This window comes from Heliangelus exortis, chromosome 12 (genome assembly GCF_036169615.1).
Source record: "Heliangelus exortis chromosome 12, bHelExo1.hap1, whole genome shotgun sequence".
In the NCBI taxonomy this organism is placed as follows: Eukaryota; Metazoa; Chordata; class Aves; order Apodiformes; family Trochilidae; genus Heliangelus; species Heliangelus exortis.
This window is the reverse complement of record NC_092433.1, coordinates 1,373,960-1,393,772: the sequence shown is the minus strand read 5'-3', so window position 1 is coordinate 1,393,772 and position 19,813 is coordinate 1,373,960. Positions and strand designations below refer to the sequence as shown.

Below are 19,813 nucleotides of genomic sequence, written 5' to 3'. Positions count from 1 at the left end.
ACTGGGGTCTTCCATCCCCACACCCTGGCTGATCTTGAAGGACTCAGTGGGATTACAGCAAAAAGCTTCAAAGCACATGGCAGATAATTCAAAGTTCAAACAGGAAAAACTGAAATAATTTGGGGGGCAAATGGATAAGTTTGTCTAATGAAAGATGTCTAGAGATCCTGAGAAAAGATTCATTAAATATTAGGTTCTGAAGTTACCAGACTTCCTCCCCAAAAGGGGTTATTGAAAAGATAAAACCATTTATTTATGTCAGCTGTTTACTATTTCTTAAAGTCAGCAGCCTTTATTGCTACAAATGGCAGCTCTTCAAGTGGCTGAGCTGCTACTGCAGTGTCATGTATCCTGTAAGGTCCAGACTTTTTTGCTTAGTTCCCACTCTTCCACAGAAGTGTGCATGAAGTGGTAACCTCTCACTCAGCTGAAAGACTGAAATCAGGTTGAACAGAAGCTATAGAATGTACACATAAAATTTTCAATTTAAATGAAAAATTTCTGTAAGAAAAGATTTATTCTTGCTCTCATTATGAAAGTGTGGAAACTCGTGTCGCTCATCCAGAGTTTTTTAATAGACTTCAAATGTAATCTACAAGTCTAAAGCACTTGCAGATCATTTACCTTCCTTTCCATTTAATTTCATCCTCTTTTTTTCCCTGTTGCATTTAAATTTATATCTAAAGAATTAACTGTCATGTTACAGAAGGCAATCTTCTTGCTGTGGGTAATGTATTCAGTACCAAGTATTCCCAATTTAAACATTTTTATGCATATTCATAATTAAAGTCACAGTAAATGAGTTAGCTTGAGAAATTGTCACAGCAGACACTACTGAAAATAACTTTCTTTTCATTACTCATTTGCAGTTCTATTTGTGTTAAATCTGATGCTATTAAGCAATGCTCTCAGTGCAAGGGAGTTTGCAGCCCAGATGCCATCCTCTGACAGCATCCTGCCTGTGGTGCAGCCACGCCTGACTCCACAGCAAAGAAAAAGCAGTGGCAGCAGCCAAGGCAGTGCCTGTGACTCCTGCTGCCTCGAAGCTGTGACACAAACACTGGGAAGACAGCTACTAGAAAACCAGCAGGGCTTAGTGTGGACATTCCAGAAGGGTTCCCTCAAGCACAAGCAGTTCCTGGCTTTAACTGGGGTTCTCAGTAAGGCAAGAAGCAGCAGGTAATTGCTTAGTGTGCATAAACCCCACAAACTGGTGGTCCCTATAGAATTATAGAATGGGCTGGGTTGGAAGGGACCTCAGAGCTCATCAAGTCCAACCCTTGCTCCACTCCCCCCGTGGTTCCCAGCCCATGGCACTGAGTGCCACATCCAGGCTCTTTTGAAATATCTCCAGGGATGGAGAATCCACCCCTTCCCTGGGCAGCCCATTCCAATGGCTGAGCACCCTCTCCAGAAAGAAATTCTATCTCGTTCTCTGATTGCTACAGCATGAATGCAATAGCATTTATCCCAAGTAAAAGGAATTGAGAACACCCTAATTTGAGAAATGACAGTTGTTATATCTTGACAGCCCCCTACCTTCCACTCCTGCTTTAATAATGTTTGGTCAGGAAGAGAAATAAGCAGGGTGATCAGCTCTACAAAACTGCAAATAACACAGAAATTAACAGCAAGCACTCAGCACCTGATTTAATTTTGAAGTCAGCCTTGCACCAAACAAGGGTGTAAAAGCTCAGATGACCTCCCGAGATCTCTTCCAATCTAACTTGCTTTGTGGTACTGTTTCACTCTAATAGAGGGAAATGCACAAAGCCCCCTCCCCTGGGCTCTCCCATGCTCAGGAGATCTGTACCTTGTGTTGCAGGATCTGAACATTCTGAACAAGGAAGCGATACGCGTTGTACCAGGGCAGGAAGACATCCTTCAAGATGTCCCTTACTCCTTCCTCCTTAAATCTCAGATTTTCTGCTCTCACCACAGGAGAATTGATCAGGTATAACCTGCAAAACAAGAACACAATACTTAAAAGCTAAAACTTTCCTCTAATCAAAGCTAAAACTTTCCTCTAGTCAAAGCTAAAACTTTCCTCTAATCAAACCAGCATTATTAAGTTTTCTAACAATGTAGGAGGATCAAAGTAACATCCTTTTAACCTCCCTAAAACACTCTTCTGTGGCACTGGTATTCCTGCTGCATTTTTAAGAGCAGATTGAGAGATGCAACACATCACTTCTAACAGCAAAGCTCAGCTCAGGACACAGGAAAGCAGAGCACTTGGAAATGCTACAACCAGTAAATTCTCTTTTGGACATAGTTCAAGTTTTACACTTATCCAACCCAAATCATACATCTTAGGAGTACTGAAATAATTGCTTTGAACAATTCTTACAGCTAACACACAGGATTCAAATTTCAGCTAGTCTGAAGTTGGATTGTTAAAATTAACTGTGCTGATATTTCTTCTCTTTGCCCTTTCCATTCAATCCCACATTCATTTAAACAAGTTACATTTACATTTTGTGCTGGTGTATTTATCAAGCTACTGCTGAGAATACTTCAAAGCTGTCATTAAAAAAAAAACACCTATATGTTCTGGAAAAGCTAAAGAAATTCTAAAGGGAAACAGTGCAAAGGAGAAAAAAATGAGTTGTAGATTTTCTATAAACAGAACACATCAAGAGCTTCAGTGAGTAAGCAGAGACAACTGAATCACAGAGCTCCTGCCATAAATGGACCTCCTCTACAATGCTTTTTACTCTCTCTGTGGGTGTGCTTATAAACAAATGTGAGATTAAGCAATGAGTAGAGGCAGAAAAATGAATTAGCTTCTAAGAAACATAAAAATGACAAATAATGAAAGTGTAACTTCTGGTACTTGAGATTTTAGTTTTGTTCTACAAAAAAGGCACATTTTTTCCAACTGAAACATCACCTGCAATTTAAAAATCTGAGTGACTTCAGCCCTTTTCACTCATATTGTTTCAGCTACCAATCCACTGTTATTCTAACATTATTCTAATGCACCTGGATTATTTTTAGGGAACAATATTGATTAAATTTATGAAATCCACCCAATTCTCCACTGTAAACATTTAAATGCTAAAGCATGAAAGAATAAGGAACTTCACATCTATATTTTTAAGAAATTATGTAGAACAAGCAAAATAACAAGCAAAGGACAAGCAATTATACAGAACCTTTCCCAAATAAACAAAAAGCCTAAAAATAAACAAAACAAAATAAAAAATTAAATAAAATAAACAAAAACCTTAAGCTTTTATTCAGCCCAATCATTATCCTGTATCACTGTAACATACAATTCAATGTGTGTGATGGTAATAAGGTTTTCTTGTGTATAGCAAGAATTACAGGGCTCTGGAGATAAGGGTAAGTAGTGTACTCATGCAGTTATTAAAATGTCTTCCTTGTACCCTTACCTTAAGCTACCACTTCATCCACACAGCAAGTTCATCTAGCTGAACAACCAATTAGGAACTGCATAATTACATTTATACGTTGGTATAATTTTAATGAAACACTTGATCTGTGTTTAACTTCTGTTTCACCAGGACTATTTATATATACATAGGCTGCTTCACTGCAGCTTCTCCAGTTTCACTGCTATTAGTACATATTATCTACTTTTACAACAAAAAATAAACACTTCCTTTAGAAAATGTATGGTATAAGCAGCAAACAAACACTTCTGTGCATTACACTGTAATCCCCACCCAGCACAATGACTGAAGAGTGAACTAATTTTATTATTCTCAAAGATTTTACTCAAATTTTCACTGTGTCAGCTCAGAGGATTAGCTCTGAGCAGTGCCACTGAAGTGGAAGCATTCTGTGCAAACTGGACACCCATTTTCTGACAAAGGGCCTCCAGTCAGCTTTGGCTGCTACCAGCCCTGGGGAAGGTAAGATGGGGGCATGGAAAGTCCAGGCATTCAGTCTACTGCCAGTCCTTTTGAGTCATCCACTCACAGATATTTGGCTGCCACAGTGGTCTAGAAGTTTCTAAAATCCTCAAAAGCCCATAAGCAGCCCTCCAAGTACATGTCTGCTGTGAACAGAAAGCTAACACATAAAATTAATTTTAAAAATCCTACCTTAGTGCATCAGCTCCATAACTATTTACAATATTCATTGGATCAGGATAGTTCTTCTTCCTTTTGCTCATTTTTTGGCCGTCACTAGAAAATAGAAGAATGGAGGCATAAATTTCCAGAATTCTTGTAATAAATGGATTTTAAAAGGTCCTCCAAATCTAGCTTCATTTTCTGACCTACTATGTACTTGGTAGCATAGACATGATGATGTATTGACATATTTCATTCAGTACAACTGCTGAACCCATGAAAGCAACTGAAAAAAAACCAACAAAAATTCAAGAGGCTCCTATGTTAAAAATCCAAGCAGAAAAATCTCTTTTCTACAAAAATGGAGGGAAGATGCATTTGGTTTGAATCAGTCTGTCCAGCAATTGGCAAAGCTAGTTTTGAAAATAAAGGGAGACAAATCTAATCAACTTATTTAAAACTGCATCTAAGTCAATAGCTATAATACCCTTTACACTGCATATCAAGTATCATTTATTTCCTATATAGACTTGTTATTAATTTTCTCTCTCTTTTGGAAGGACTAAATCTGCTGGAAATAAACAAGTGCAACAGATAGCTGGGATATAAATGCTCTCAGGTGCCTCTCCTGTAACACTGCTATCATTCTGACAAGCCCTAAGAGCTGTGAAGTCCCCTTCTGATTTAACTCACAATTTGCAGATTCTTGTATGAAGTGTTGTTTGGCTAAAAATGTGTTCAGGAAAGCAGTGACAAAGACACCAACCTGGCAAGAACGAGGCCATTCACAATGACATTCTTGAAAGGAGGCCTTCCAAAAAGAGCAGTGGACAGCACCAGCAAAGTGTAGAACCTGAAACAAGCAGCAACAGAAACTTGGCTTTCTAAATATATCAAGCTAAGTCTGCATGTCCTTTTCCATCACTGGAAAACATGTAGGTGCTTCCCACACCAAAGGGCAGCAGGGGGTTTGCCCCCACCCAGTTTGATGTGTTTAAAGTAATTCCATAAATCTCTAGGACACTGAAGAAATCCCTGCTGGAGCAGCACAGGAACCCATTGTTCAGTACCTCAGTACACAATGGTATCTGCAAAATGAAATGGAGGTGCCAGATGATGTGATTATTCCATACTCAGGAGTCAGAACCTTCACCAGGCAGGTTATATATGAGCTCCTGTAACTGCATGGATAGCAATTATTTTAAAGGAAACAACTGGAAGGTGAGGCACAGCTTTCCTGGTTAAAAAGGAGTAGCACACTGATGATTGCTTAGCAACCTTAAAAGAGCAGGTCATTATACAAAAGCTAATTGATTTAGAATAAAACACAGGAGGCTGTGCCTCAGAACCAGGCAATTTGCATGAAGATTCAGTAGAGAAACTCTTCAGTGAAAAAAATAAATAAAAAAACCCAACACTCCACCTGCATATTCCAAAGTAGTTTCTGTCCAAAAGCTGCCTATGAGTGTAAAAGCATTACTCTGACACTTGAGGGTCCAAAGCTCTGTAAAGGTTTATAAATGCAGTAATGACAACTCTGATGCTTTTGATGACAACTCTCAGACAGGCTTTTAACTCTCCCAATCACCTCAGTTCACACTGTAGGATACAAATTCCCTTTATTAACTTGCACTGACAATTCATGAACTCTAACACTCCTCCACCTGTACACAAAAACGTGCCCAGTAAATCCCCATTTTCTAAAAATTGCTCATTTTTAGCCTTCTTAACAAAACCCTTAAACACAAACATCTAAGCCTTTGCTCTTTCACTTTCATTTTTTGGCCAAAATGCCCTTTTATCTTTATAAAATATGAGGAAGAAAATGAGTTTCTGACCATGTCTTTTACATGTTTTTATCATGTGTTCTTCATTTGTCTCCTTTACTAAAAAACAACACACAACATCCCCACAATTTTTATTTTTGTTGCTGGTTCGGTTTTTTTTTCCTCTGTTTTCTCAGATTTAAGAGAGGAAACTAAGTTTTTAACTCTCCTTTTTGGGCCATAATGAGCCATGTTACAGAAATACTAATTAGTATTATTACTTTTAAAGCCCTTAGGTGGCAACTATGCTCCAAGGGAATTTAGTTTATTTAGTATTAATAGCTCAAGGTGCTGGGTGGAAGAATTCTAACTTGTACATAGTGAAATGTACTAATCAAGAAAACAGAACAATTCATCTTAAAAATCTGTCAATTCTCACAGCCAATCTCAAGCTCTAAAAAGAGAACAAACACCTAAAAATGCCAAAGCTAAAACTATGTGTATGTGTGCATGCATGTTAAGTATGAGAACATTACCCTGAGAAAATCTGAGCTCAGAGAAAATATTTCATCAATGACTGAAGAGCAGTTGACCAGAGAGGAATCAAAAAAGCAGATAAAGCTTACACTTGGAAAATATGGTTCCTGTAAATAGATCTTAACAACAGAAGGTTTGACAAATTTCTTTTTCCCCACGAATATAAACCCAAAAATTCAAATTCTAGGGGGCAAGAATTACAAGCCTGTACATTGGCTTCAGCTCTTCCAAACACTGACTTCCAGCTGGGCTGACTCAATTGCTGTTCTGTTTCAAGTATTTAACTGAAAGTTCTGGGATATTTCAGTTGCTGAGATTCCTCCTGAGCAGCCCGAAGACCTGCCCTATTACCTAGCAATGTTTTTCATGAGGGAAGATTGCTTATTAATGTGTTGACTTTCTGCAACATTTTGGCACTAAGCTTTTATTAAGAATACCTTGCCTTTTAGTGAGAGGAAGAACATAAAATAAATAAATCATACATTCACTGATCTCTACAATATTAAAGGACCACACACACATAATAGTGTTAGATGCAAGGCAATAATATCCCAGAACAAAGTGGCAGAAAATTACCATCCTCGGGTTTGGTCAATGCCTTCAGCAATGAAGTCAGCAGGGAAAGCATCTTCAAGCTCTTTTTTGTTCTCAAAAGGGTAATGGACCTGTGCATAGGGCATGCTGCCACTCTCAAACCAGCAATCAAACACTTCAGCCACCCGGCGCAGCGAGCCCTTGCCACGGCGTGAAGGGACAGTTAGGTGGTCAATGCTGTGGGAAAGAAAAGGATGGACAAATTCTAAACAAAAAAACCCTAGAATTAGCACAAAAAAAGTTAACATTAGGTATGACAAGAGTTTGGGGGTTAATTTTAAAGATTCCTCAAAATTGTCAGCATTTCCTTTAACAATTTTTATAATTCGAAGCTTCTTTAGAGATTAATTTTTTTTTTATTAGCAGGAGAAAGGAAAATTTATACATGTTAATTTAATGTCCTCCTACTCTTTTCTGTTTCACAGGGTTTGGGCAAAGAAAACCAGTAATTTTTATGTCTGCTCAACCATTTTTAGGAATGAGTTAAAAGTCTCTATGTCCAACCTTTCTCGATGGAGATCAGTGACTTTCACTCCAGACAGCTCTTCCAGTTCTGCTATTGAACCAACACAAACTACCTGTAAGAGACACTCCAAAAATTTAGTCAGTTATTTGCAATCCTTAGCAATTCCTTATAACATCAGACAGGAGATTTGTAGGTGAGCCAGTATCTTCTGAGGTAGCTGATCGAGCTGAAATACAACAAAAAGTTTGTGCAAGGTCCCGTTCTTGAAACTAACAGAACAGCAAATTATTTTAGAGACCACTGCCCTGATTCAAAACAAATAATGCCAGAATAGTTGGAGAACAGAATGAAGTAGGATATTCTCCAGCTATCAAAAAAGGTGGGGTTTTCTTGTCTGTGTTTGATTTTTTCAAACAACCCACACCACCATCACTTCAGAAAATGCAGTGATGCTGACTTTTGAACAGACAGGACTTTCAGATCATGGGTTTCTCTTCTGAAGTTAAAGCAAGCAGCTAAATTGCTCATAATTGTGTGTAAGTGTTCCAGCCCAGGTACACTGAACTGCTCAGATTAATGGCATCTTACTTAAAGTGAAAAATGAAGTGTCACATCTAGCACAGTGGTTGTTCTGAAAGGTACAGAATTCTCTTCATTTTATTACATCAACACACTAGAAAGCAAAAGGTTTCAGCAATACACTTACATCAACATCATGAAATGTTGATGAAACAAATGATAGGGAGAAATTGTGTGTAGGGCTGAAGGAGAAAAGCAAAACTTTCTTTGCTTTACATTTTAATCAAGTTTATCCCTCCCAGAGCCCTGTGGCCCTCTCCCATCTGCAAGATTCACAAGCCACAAGCTGCAGTACAGGTCTGGATTTTGGCCACCCAGTCCCACATGCTATCAGCCCAATTCAGAATTAACACCAAAAAATTTGGTTTTGATTGATCTGACAGGGAAGGAATTAAATGTACCAAAGCAGAGAAGCTGTGAGAAGGCATTTTTTATATAAAATAACTTTATAGCTTGCTCTTAGCTTACAGTAAGTAAGAGTACCAGTCTATTCTTGAAGCTAGTCTTAAATATATGCATATGCATACACCCAGCAACTGTGACTGACCAAAAGGTTTTGGTGTATTTAATTCCAAAAAAACTTAGGAATTACAGATAGAAACTCAGTGTGATTTGGTTTTTAAGCCACAATTTTCCCAGGCTGATTCAACTACTGATCTGCATCTTCTGCATCTGCATCAATCACCATCTTTTGGGGGCAACGTACTTTGGAAATCTAATTTTTAATGAAAAACTTGTCTATTTACCTTAGTTTTCTACAGAGAGGGAAGCATTACAATGTTTATGAAAATCAAGCACAATAATCTGCACTGAGGGATTGATCCCAGTTAAAAATGCACCTTTATCAACCAACTATTTTTAACCCAGATCTGCTCTTCATTCACTGAGTGGCCCCATGAGCAACCATCCAAGCTCAAGTGAGGAGGCAGCAGGTGCTGAGCAAAAAAAAAAAAAAGGTATTATTAGCAGTACAGGCACAAAATGCCCTCACATCCACTGTTTCCTTATCTTTGCTAGCCTATATATTTGAACATACCTTCACACTATGCTCTGGGTTAAAAGTTGTTGATTTTTGAAGCAAGAATTTCAGTACTCAAGTGAGCTCCTGAATCTTGGCTGCATTTACAGAACTGCAGACAGCAGAACACATTCATAGAAGAAATAACTCCCAATCCACATGAGAAACCTAACAAGCACCAGAGGAATGCAGGTATGACCAGCAAACAACTGCCTTTCTCCAAGTTAGCCAGATGTTCCCCCAAGGGCAGATTATTATATACTGAAAGGCAAGAGAACAATGCAGAAGTATCTGACCCCTCATTAGGTCATTGTGCAAGAAAAAAAATCTGCTTTATGCTCTCAAATCAAAGCAATGCCTTCAATTACATTTCTTCAAAAGCAAAGACTACTTCAGTAGCCTGGCCCCATGCCCCAGTCACTTGTTCCTCCTCTGCTTGATTTTTTTGCCACATCAGCTACAAAACCAGCTGTATCAACACCTGCCAGTGGACAGCAAAGAGTGAGATTCCTAGGCTGGGACTGAGCATCACTGAGACATGATGTGAAATCAGAGGTCAAGTTAAAATACCCTTAACAAAATTAACATTTGCATTATATCCAGGATTATCCATGTAAATACAAGAACAAAGCCATCCAGCAGCATTTGTGGATCTCAATGTTCCTGTGACACAGTTCTGCACAAATTAAGTACAAATGTTTGCTATCATTGATTTATAATTTATAATTTAATTATATTTATATATTATATTTATAATTTTATTTTAGGACTTTTAAGTACCTATAATTAAAAAGTGATGATTGTTCACAGAAAGAAAAGTCCATGCAGTGTTTCAGTGAGAAATTCTGGGATCTTTAGAATGTATGTTCTGAATAGTAATTAGAAAAATAAATGACTGCTAAGGTCAGGTAGATGTAGGATTCTTAACACAGCCTCCAAGCACAGTGGAAACAGACTGAAGAAATTTGCTCACCCTTCAGGAGAGCACAGTCAGGGTCCTCTCATTCCAAATCTTACTCAAGACTGGGTTCACTAAAACCAGTGGAGGGTGAGGTGACACAAGTGGCAAACAATGAAGCAATCAGAATTTTCATAAAATCACTGAATAGTTAATATTATAGTTTGTATGCAACTCCTATAAAATTAACCTCTGCCTGCTTTACCAGCTTGGGTGATATAAAGAATTTTATTATTTTATTATCTAATCCAAATGACTCCACTTGAGTAAATTACTGAGATTCAAGAACAAAAAATTATCAACCTTCTGCAAAAATGTGGCAATAAACACAAGTTTCAAAATTTAACTTCCATTATGCATCTCGACTTGGTAATTTTGCTCAAGCAAGACTAAAACAAAAGCTAAAAGAAAACTGGAAACCCAGATATTGATTCCTAATAGAAGCCACTTCAGTAACAATTAATTCACCTTCTTGTATATTAAATAAGGATCTGTTAGTACTTCTCCAGAATTTACTATGTGCAGCAGAATTGCAGGTGACAAAGTGTACTTTTGAGAACAAGATATGCAGGCTCTGCAGTCTCACACAGCACTAGGCTGCTCTGAAACTAAGAAAATTTTGATATTTTTCTGAGAGCAGATGTCACTTACACCTTAGGTTCCACATTACTTCCAAGGGTTTGGGGCTTTTATGCTACATCCTACATGCATAAAGAGACAGTGAATATTAAAAAAAACCCTGACTTGAAATTTAGCATGGTCCAGAAGGTATTCTGGACTACTGAAACATGACATAGAAGTGTGAATAAAAGTATATAACATCTATGGATAAAAACAAGAGATCTGTTGCTATTCCTATGACTATTCAGAACACCATGTTCCAAGAAATATTTGCACTAATTTGAAAGGAAAGGTCAATATTTCAAGCTAGACATCACAGGGTTATTAAAAAACAAACAAACTGAACCTGAAAAAGCAAAGAACCCTGAACACACAGGAATACAGCCATTGGGACAGAAAATGAATTATTAGAAGCAAGGACTGGGACTAATGTAATCTTTACACAATCTTTTTCAGCTGTAGAATGAAGTCTGGAAATACTTCAGCACAAAACTGAAAGCCTTTTCTCTATCTAAAAAAACTTATATCAAACAAGGGACTTAAAAGTTTAGTTTGAAGGCTGAGAGTTTATATCTAAAAATTCTGAATAAATGTTATAATTTAACTACTCTGAGACTGAAGCACTTGCTCTCCCATTAATTTACAAACACACTCATAGCATAGAACAGAACACAAATGCCAAGACTTTCTTAGAAACTTAAATCTCAAGTGCAAGGAGTAATTCCCTTGCTCCCCTGGTATCTCTAAAACATGCTTTATGGTGTGCAGCTAAAGGTAGTGAAATACTCCTCCTGTATCTGCTCTTCTGTTTCAGGTCTTCCACATCTACAACACAAGTAACAGTTGCTCAAATCAAGGGAGCTGAAAACCAAGGCTTGCAGTGCTGACATCACTATTTACCTGCCCTGGACATCTTGACATTGATGAGAGTTTCCTGTTGCTAAGCATGAAGAAGCACTTATCAGATGTGCCTGGTGGAACTGACCCACACAGAAAAACACAACTACCTTCAGAAGCAGTTTTAAAACTTGGCTGTTCTGACATTTAGGAAACAGCAGTCCCCAAAATTGTATTCACTGTGCAGTTAGCTTCATGCCACCAATGGTATGCAGGGTACCTTACAAGTTAAAAACCCCTTCATTTCCAGCATTCCCATTATATACTTTCATCATTCCACTAGATTCACATTTTTACAGTCTGTTGCATTCACATTTGCAGCCCTACTAGTATCTATTTTCACTGTTCTAATCTGGTGGTCTTGCTTTTAAGCCTTCAGCAATTCTTTTGGCTCCAAGTAACTGAGCATCAGAATTTTAATAAGAGGCTGAAAGAGAAAAAAAAAAAAAAGTCTTCCTTGCCCTTTTCTCATTGCATTTTTATTTCCGTTAGATCGACCAACACTGCATATTCTTTCAGGAAAGATAAAATTGATTCTAATTTAAAAAAACAAGAAAAATTCCTTGCCATTTTCAAGCAAAAGTAAAGAAAATGTGAAACAGTGAATAGTGAACTGTACAGAGACACAAATCCATGCACAGAAATGCACAAATCCATCACCTATTACACTCTTAAAACATCAGTAGAACTTAGGACTGTGGCAGCCAAAGATGAAACAGGCTATCAAAATAAGCAAACAACACATACAGATAGGTTTTTTTGGTCTTAGAAATACAGATAGGCTTTTCTGTCAAGTACAAAACTTGGTTTTCCCCACTCACCTCTTCAAAGTCCTCACTGACCCACAGAGGGATGGGTGTTCCCCAGTACCGGTTCCGGGATATGGCCCAGTCTCGGGCATCTTTCAGCCAGTTCCCAAAACGCTTCTCCCTCACAAAATCTGGAACCCTGTTCCAAAAATAAAAGTATTCTTTTAGCACTACATTCCACTTGAAAGAAAGCTGGTAAGAATGGTTATACTTTATTTCATCCACAAAACAAGTTCATGTCAGCACACTGCACATTCCTGTTACAGTCCTGGCCTACAGACCTGCCACCAAAGATGTAACTTTTCTTCTGCCTCTCTTTCACCTACCATGTTTATTTTACTCTAAAATAACCCAGTAAAAATATGTGCAACATGCAATAGATTAATTAAGAATGAAAGAATGTCAAAAATCCTCAGGACAGTCCAGCATTGGAGGATTATGGCTAAGCATGGGTAAGAATACTACTTTTTTCTTTTACAAACAGATACAATACCAGTGACTGATTTTGAGCTGAATAAAATTACCAAATTTCAAAAGCCTGGACTAACAGCATCAAAAGGCACTTTGCAATAACCATGGGCATCCAGGTTTCTGCATGCTACCTGTAGGCTTGGAGAATAAAGAAATCCCATATTGAAATATCCTACAAAAAAGTCTTTTCATGCTGTTTATCATCTCCCCTTTTAATCCTCCCATTAAAAACCAAAAGCACCACCTCCACCAAACACCAAACCATACCAATGCTTACTAAAAACTCATTCTGAGAAGTACTGTCTCTGAGGGATGTTAAAGACAAATTCTCATCATATGAAAGTGTCTTGGAGCTCCAATATTAACAGAGTTTGATGCCTACCAAGTATCCTGGACACAACAAACAGCTTCATGGCTGGATTAGAAACCAATTGTTTTCTCTTATGATGTAAACAAATAGTTAACTATTGACACAACTAGTACATGAATTGTAATAAATATATATACATATATTATAATAAATACAGCAGATAAGAAAAAGCAATGGGATTTGATGTCAACCATGTACCCTTTTCATGCCCAAAGGTGAATTTTAGAAGACTAAATGAAACACATAGGATAAATAACCTTGAGATTGTGTCACAGATTCACAGGAGCTGTGAATGAACAAGAATACAAAGAACTCTACAATTTTATTGAGCAAACCATGGCAAGTTTTTCTGGGTTTGTTTTTCCAGTACAACTAGAAGGACCCTTCCCAAAGTATGACCTGGCTTTAGAGGCCCTGTGATCCTAACAAAAGGAGCAGCCAAACTACAGAAAACATTGAGTCCCTTCTTTCTTCTCTTCTCAGAGCTCTTGGTTCTCTATCAAATATATTTTTCTGAAGAAGAATAAGAAGAATGCCATCTAATCACAGATCAGCCCCAACAGTAATAAAAACTAAAGAATCCATTAGAGAAAAATAAAAGAATGGATTCATAGGACACATTTAAGTAGGATTTGGCCCTTAGGAGGAGATTTTAGAAGTAAACATGAACATCCCCCCAAAAATCTACTGATAAAAATGAAAGCTACTGTCTTTTGAAAAAGTTTTACCCATGATGACACAATTTGGAGATCTGAAGATTGTCTGAGGTGGATAAAAATTTCTGTGAAAAGACACCAGCTTGAAGTTCCACAGCTTCACTAGTCCTGTCTAGATACACTTTTGGTTTCAAGGTTTTGTTCTGTAACATTTCCTAAGCAAAAATGTAATATAAAATTTTAAACAAAGTTAGTGACTAATGTTTCACATGACATCTGTATCCCTGATTTTAAATTTAGAGAAGTATAGAGGCTTTTGCTATGTGTTTTAGAGTGGGACTCATTAACTTTTTGTGGTGACCTTAAGAGACCCTCTCTCCAAACACAAGTGGAAACTGTTCCAAGATCATTAGCATTTGCTAACATTCCAGTAATGTGGAAAACTTCTCTTTACATCACTCCTAAACTAGTTTCCATTTTTCAGAAGTTGTTAGACACTGATTAGCTGAAATTATTAGTCCCATTTAACATAGCTAGAGGCTGAAACAATCCCCCAATGACATTAAAATGCTAAGAGTTTCAACCCTGCCTTCTCAACACATGCATGAAAAATTAATTTTATCCCCAAAGTGGACATTAACCACAAAAATGTACGAGGGGGGTGACCTTTCTCTGAGCTATGAAAGCATATAATTTACCTCTTCTGGTAAAATTGTCTGACCCTGCTGCCAATTTTTAGTGGAACATAAAACACAAACGACTTCATCTACCAGGAACTACATCTGCAACAATGATTTAAGGCACTTAAGAGGTATGACACAGGAATAACATGGACAGAGCCATCAAGTAAGAGCCTGTAGAACTCAAACACATTTTGAGCCCATCACTCACACTGTCACTTAAAAAAAAATTGGTTCCTACCACCACAGAGATGCTGCCCATACAGATCCAGCCTCCAGGTGGGAAGCTGGAGGAGTTTCTGCAGCAGAGACCAGCCTTGCCAGTCATCAAGTTCAAGACTACTGCCTGCTCCTTTTCTTTAGTCTCACTAGATCTGCCTATGGATACCTCAGTCTGACAGATCTGACTTACCTACACAGCATAAGAAAAAAGAAAATATTTATTTATCTATTTAAATATTTCACTACGACAGAACAGAGGATTCTCAAGAGTGTTTTTACTAATACCTGATCATTATGTTATACCAACTCCAGGCTAGTGTTTCTGGATGTTTTTTTCCATTTCTTTTTAATCCTGTCCTCTTAAACAGTGCTCTTGGCACATCTCTTGCAAAATTTTAACAGAGGTAACATCCTGCCATAGGTACACATTACGAATTAAGGAAGCATTTTTTTTTTAGTCTTCCCTTTACCCAAAATAATGATTTCTTAAGTTTGCAAAAGCTTTAAAACAATCTTCAATTAAGGAGAATGAGGGCAGCCTGAGGAATGCTTCCTCTTCTCCTGTGAAGTAACTGAAGAGACTGTCTCACTCTGAGACTACACAATAATGCATTTCATCTGCCAGCCCCTGGTGTCCTTCATAATCCCCTGTTAATTTTTCCATCTGTATTCCCAAGTGCATTGCAAACAGACCTGTGACACTGATAAGACTGCAATAAAAGCATGAATGATGCTGGTCTGTAGCTTTCAGAAAATGTTGGGCTGTGTTAAGCACTGCTTGCCTAAGCCCAAAAGCTGGAACAGTCCCCTGAAAGTCAAGGGCTGCACAACTGGCCAGGCACTGACATCTGCACATCAAAACTGTCCTCAGAGCATGGCTACTGAGAAGCTTTGAAAAGAATGAAACAAAAACAAAAGCAAGACCACCCACATAAATGTTCCTATTTTACAAGACAAAGGTGTATGGAAAAAAAAAAGCCCTTTCCCATACACCAATGTTCATGTTCATGTTTAACCAGGTATCTGGAACAAATCCCCTTCAGTTTTATGCTGGTGACCACTGAGTTTGCACTTGGGTGTGACAAGCAAGGCAACCAGTGCTGCAGCTCCTAAAACTGTGCTGCTCAAAACACTATTTTTATTTCCCAGCCAGCCTACAATTTGTGTTGGGTTTGACCTTCAAATTTCTCTGCAAAATGACACAGATAGTTTTTCATACCTCTTTTTCAAACATTTAGCAAGGTTACAGAGACTGCTGTCTGGGCAGGTTGGGAACCTCTTGATTCATGCCTGTAGAAGAGTGTGGGAGAGCAGCTATTTCCACTTCCTTGGCACCCAGGACAGTGCACTAAATAAGCTTCATTTTAGCAGTTGAGAAGTTCAGGGAATTGAAGTTCAGAACACAGAGGAATTAACACTGATTTGTCAAATCATAAATCAGAAGGATTTGGACTCAAAGTGCACCAGTTTCAACCTGTTTGACTGCTAATTTCCATCTCACTCTCCTACTATCAAACCCTCAATCATAACAATGAAAATTATTAATTTGCTCCACATTGGTAGATCCATTTTTGACTGTTCCTATTTTTTTGAAGCATATTTGGAGTTTTGCTAAATTCAAGCATTGCTAAGACCTCTGTACAGTGAACTCCCACATCCTTTCTCAGTAGCTACTCACATAGTGTCTAAAATAAAAATTCCTTTTGACAGGAAAGAAACCCCACGAAGAGCAAAACTACAGCTTGTCCTTTAACAACATTTATTAGCTTATCACAAGAGAAACTGCTTTGCCTTCAATGTCTATGTACTCCTCAGCATCCAGGTCACTCAAGTAACAGGGACATGGATTAGAAAACACCAAATCAGTGCCCATCTTCAATCCCAGAGCACAACTGGGTGCACTAACAGTGAGTTAACACAGCTGCTGACCCAGTGTCTTCCCACCATCAACTGAGACTCAAGGAACAGCACTAATTAAAATTAGTCTATTTGATTTTTGACTCTTGTCTCCAGAAAAGAGATGTGCAAGGCATAAAAAATGTACATAATCCAGAAATTTAGAGAAAGGATTAATTTATCTATTCCTTTTCTGCACATGTATTTTGAAGTCCCCCTCTTGATACTCATCAATTGAGACTCAAGGAACAGCATCAATTAAAATTAATCTATTTGATTTTTGACTCTTGTCTCCAGAAGAGAGATGTGCAAGGCATCAATAATTGTTACATAATCCAGAAAGAAACTTAAGAGAAAGGATTATTTTATCTATTCCTTTTCTGCACATGTATTTTGAAGTCCCCCTCTTGTGCACATAACACAGTTGCAAATACTGAATTCAACTTGTTCCATTTCAAAGCTCAGATGTGCTCTGGATGACTCTGGGAGTTGGCTCACCACAGGATGTAGGACTTCTGTTTCCAAGCACTACTGTCCCTCTTCTCTGTAAACACAAACATCACTGCTGAAAACAGCTGTCAAATATTGCCACAGCAAGAGCCTCACGTCTTCTATCACCAATTTGCCATTAAAAGCTGTTAAGATGTTACATAAAGATATAATAATCCTTTCTCACTCTTCATCATCATTCTCATCAGCTATTCAGGACATTCTTTGAAAAACCACAGACACTTTATGAATTGCATAAGATTTGCTTCAGAATTACTAACTGAAGGAAGCTCTTAGCTTATTAATTATTTCAAAAATAGTCCCAACAGAGTTCTGATATAAAGCCAATAAACAAAGCATTGGCTTAACCAGTGTGAACTGGGAAATCTAATATCAGATTAGCAGACAGCATCTGATCTGTTTGGTTCTCAGAAGATCTCCCCTTTCATTTGGAGAGCTGGGAATTTGACATGACACCTGAAATCAGGAATCACATCTGGAAAGATAAGCGAGTTGTAACAGCAAAATCAAAGCTGATTAAGTAGTTTTCCTACATCACTTAACTGTCTGCAGATTTTTAAATTCACAGCATAGCATCTGATTTTTTGTTTTAGGTTTAGAATTTGCTTTTCTTCTTAAACATTAACCAATCCTTCGAAGACAAAGTCTAAAATTCCATTATGTTAATTTACTCTAATGACAAGCCTCCTTCCACATGCCCTCAAATTGATTTTTAATGGTTTTTAATTCAAGGAGATAAAATAAGCAACTACTTGTGCCCTTATGACACTTTAATTAGCACCAATCCATATCAGGGACCTAATTAAACATTGGGGGAGGAGGAAGAGAAGAAAGGGGGAGAGAGAAAGGTCAGGTGTTTGCAAAGCACACAGAATTTCCACTGCAGCACAGACCCTTTCTCCTCCTCTCCTCACAAAAGATTATTAGAACAGCCACACACCCCACACAAGTCCTGGTTGCCTCTACCACTGCAAAAGAATTTTCTCCTTATCCACAGCTTGCATTTGCTAAATGAATAGTGCTGCCAATCACTCTGATACAGCAATGTTTGTCTTTGCTCTTTTATCCAGGTTCCCATAGCAACAAACACTTCAGCCTGAGACTGCAATGCTGCTGCAGACTGCATCACAGCCCTGCTGTCAGCAGCCTACAGCTGGCTCACAGCTCAAGATTAAGTGGAGCCTTAACCTCCAGCTTCCAGCTCCACTCAGCACCATCAAATCCTGAGATATTATATTTGCATGACCCAGACACCACGCTAATTGCTATTAAAATTCTTAATCTTACCAATGAGGGCAAAAATCCTTGCATCCTGAAAGCAGTGAGAAACCAAGCTCTCTCTTTTCTTCTTTCTGCAGAGCCTCCTTTCAAATATTCTAACATTTTTAGTCACAAAGTACTTTTAAACAGCATTACCATGTCAGAGATATTTCCATTCAGGTGTGTTTGCAATCCTATGAGGGTGGCAGACATTCAACATGTGCAGCTAGATTTACCCAAGAACAAGGTACTGTCACTGCTTAGTGAACAGACATTTGGAGTTTTATTTAGTAAACTGCTCCTTGAACCAAAGAACAAGGTTTTGATGAGCATCCAGAGGGACTGAAAGGGTATCTGCTGCATCCAGTACATAACTGTCAGGCTCTGCTCAAGCAGCTTTGGGAGCAAACATCAAAATTAGGATGTAGCAGAGCACAAGCCACCAAAATCAATTGGCACAAGCCTCAAAACTCACTTCTAATCCTCAGCTGCATCTGATAACAGCCTGTAATAAAATCTTCTGACTGACGCTGCTCTAAATTAGACAAACACAAGGCTAACCCTGCAGCAATTTTTTTTTTCCACCTTCCTACTGCAGGCAATGACACCGGTTTGAATTTTTCCTCGGGAAATGTTGCCACCTACTGACTGCACGTTGCTGCTGCTGGAGAGGAGACATGGGATGTATTGGCGTTTCCTGACTAAAAGCAGTGTGACTGATGATTCAAAACCAAGAGTGAGAATTGCAGTCACATACGAGGGAAAAAAAAAAAATAAATCCTCCCTCAAGCACATGATGCGTTTAAAACTGTCCAGATGAGATGAAATTATTTATTAATGCCAAACTAGGAAAGAAAACAGGCTGTGAGATAACCTTAAAAAAAAAAAAAAAAAGGAAAACAAGAGACTTGGTAACTGATTTTCCTCCATTGTTTTATAAATCTGCTATGACTCAAAATTCTGTTGCCTTTGCACAGAGTCAGATTTCTCATCTGCATAAAAAATAAATGTTTAGTAGAAACAAACATTTGCTTTCTATTGAAGATGGGCTCTACACCACAAGATGGATATAATTTATGATCAGGTCTTCCAAAAGGTGGGAGGCAGCTTGCTGCTCAGCAAAGCAGGTGGCTGGTGCAAGATTAGAAAGACCAAAATTAAAAGTTTCTCAAAAGATCAGTATGCTTGATGCACATGAAAAAAAACCACTTGGTTTTACAGCACTCATACAGGAACAGCTGGAATTGTGTGCATTCTGTGTTCATGCTTTGTAATCCAGAAAACTCAGTTCTAGCAAAAAGGCCTGTCAGATATGTTCTGTGTGATATTTTCAAATGGGAACTAACAGTTTAAGTCAAAAAAAGGATACCTTCAACTCAGGGCCTACACATCAGAGCTCTTCATAACAATGCTTCAGTTTTTCAATGCCAAGACATCACAAGAACACAAGGCTTGGCTTC

General features: G+C 38.1%; 1 protein-coding gene across 1 annotated transcript in view; it reads right to left on the bottom strand.

Annotated features, from left to right (window-relative positions):
- Nucleotides 1-19,813, bottom strand: part of IARS1 (isoleucyl-tRNA synthetase 1) — a 97,625-nt gene that overhangs the window by 35,593 nt on the left and 42,219 nt on the right. The window contains exons 15-20 of the mRNA XM_071755392.1: nucleotides 12,301-12,427; nucleotides 7,445-7,518; nucleotides 6,923-7,117; nucleotides 4,810-4,896; nucleotides 4,074-4,157; nucleotides 1,814-1,961 (exon numbers count right to left, since the gene is read on the bottom strand). Coding sequence (XP_071611493.1) covers nucleotides 1,814-1,961; nucleotides 4,074-4,157; nucleotides 4,810-4,896; nucleotides 6,923-7,117; nucleotides 7,445-7,518; nucleotides 12,301-12,427 — 715 coding nt within the window. The remainder of the gene's footprint in view (nucleotides 1-1,813; nucleotides 1,962-4,073; nucleotides 4,158-4,809; nucleotides 4,897-6,922; nucleotides 7,118-7,444; nucleotides 7,519-12,300; nucleotides 12,428-19,813) is intronic.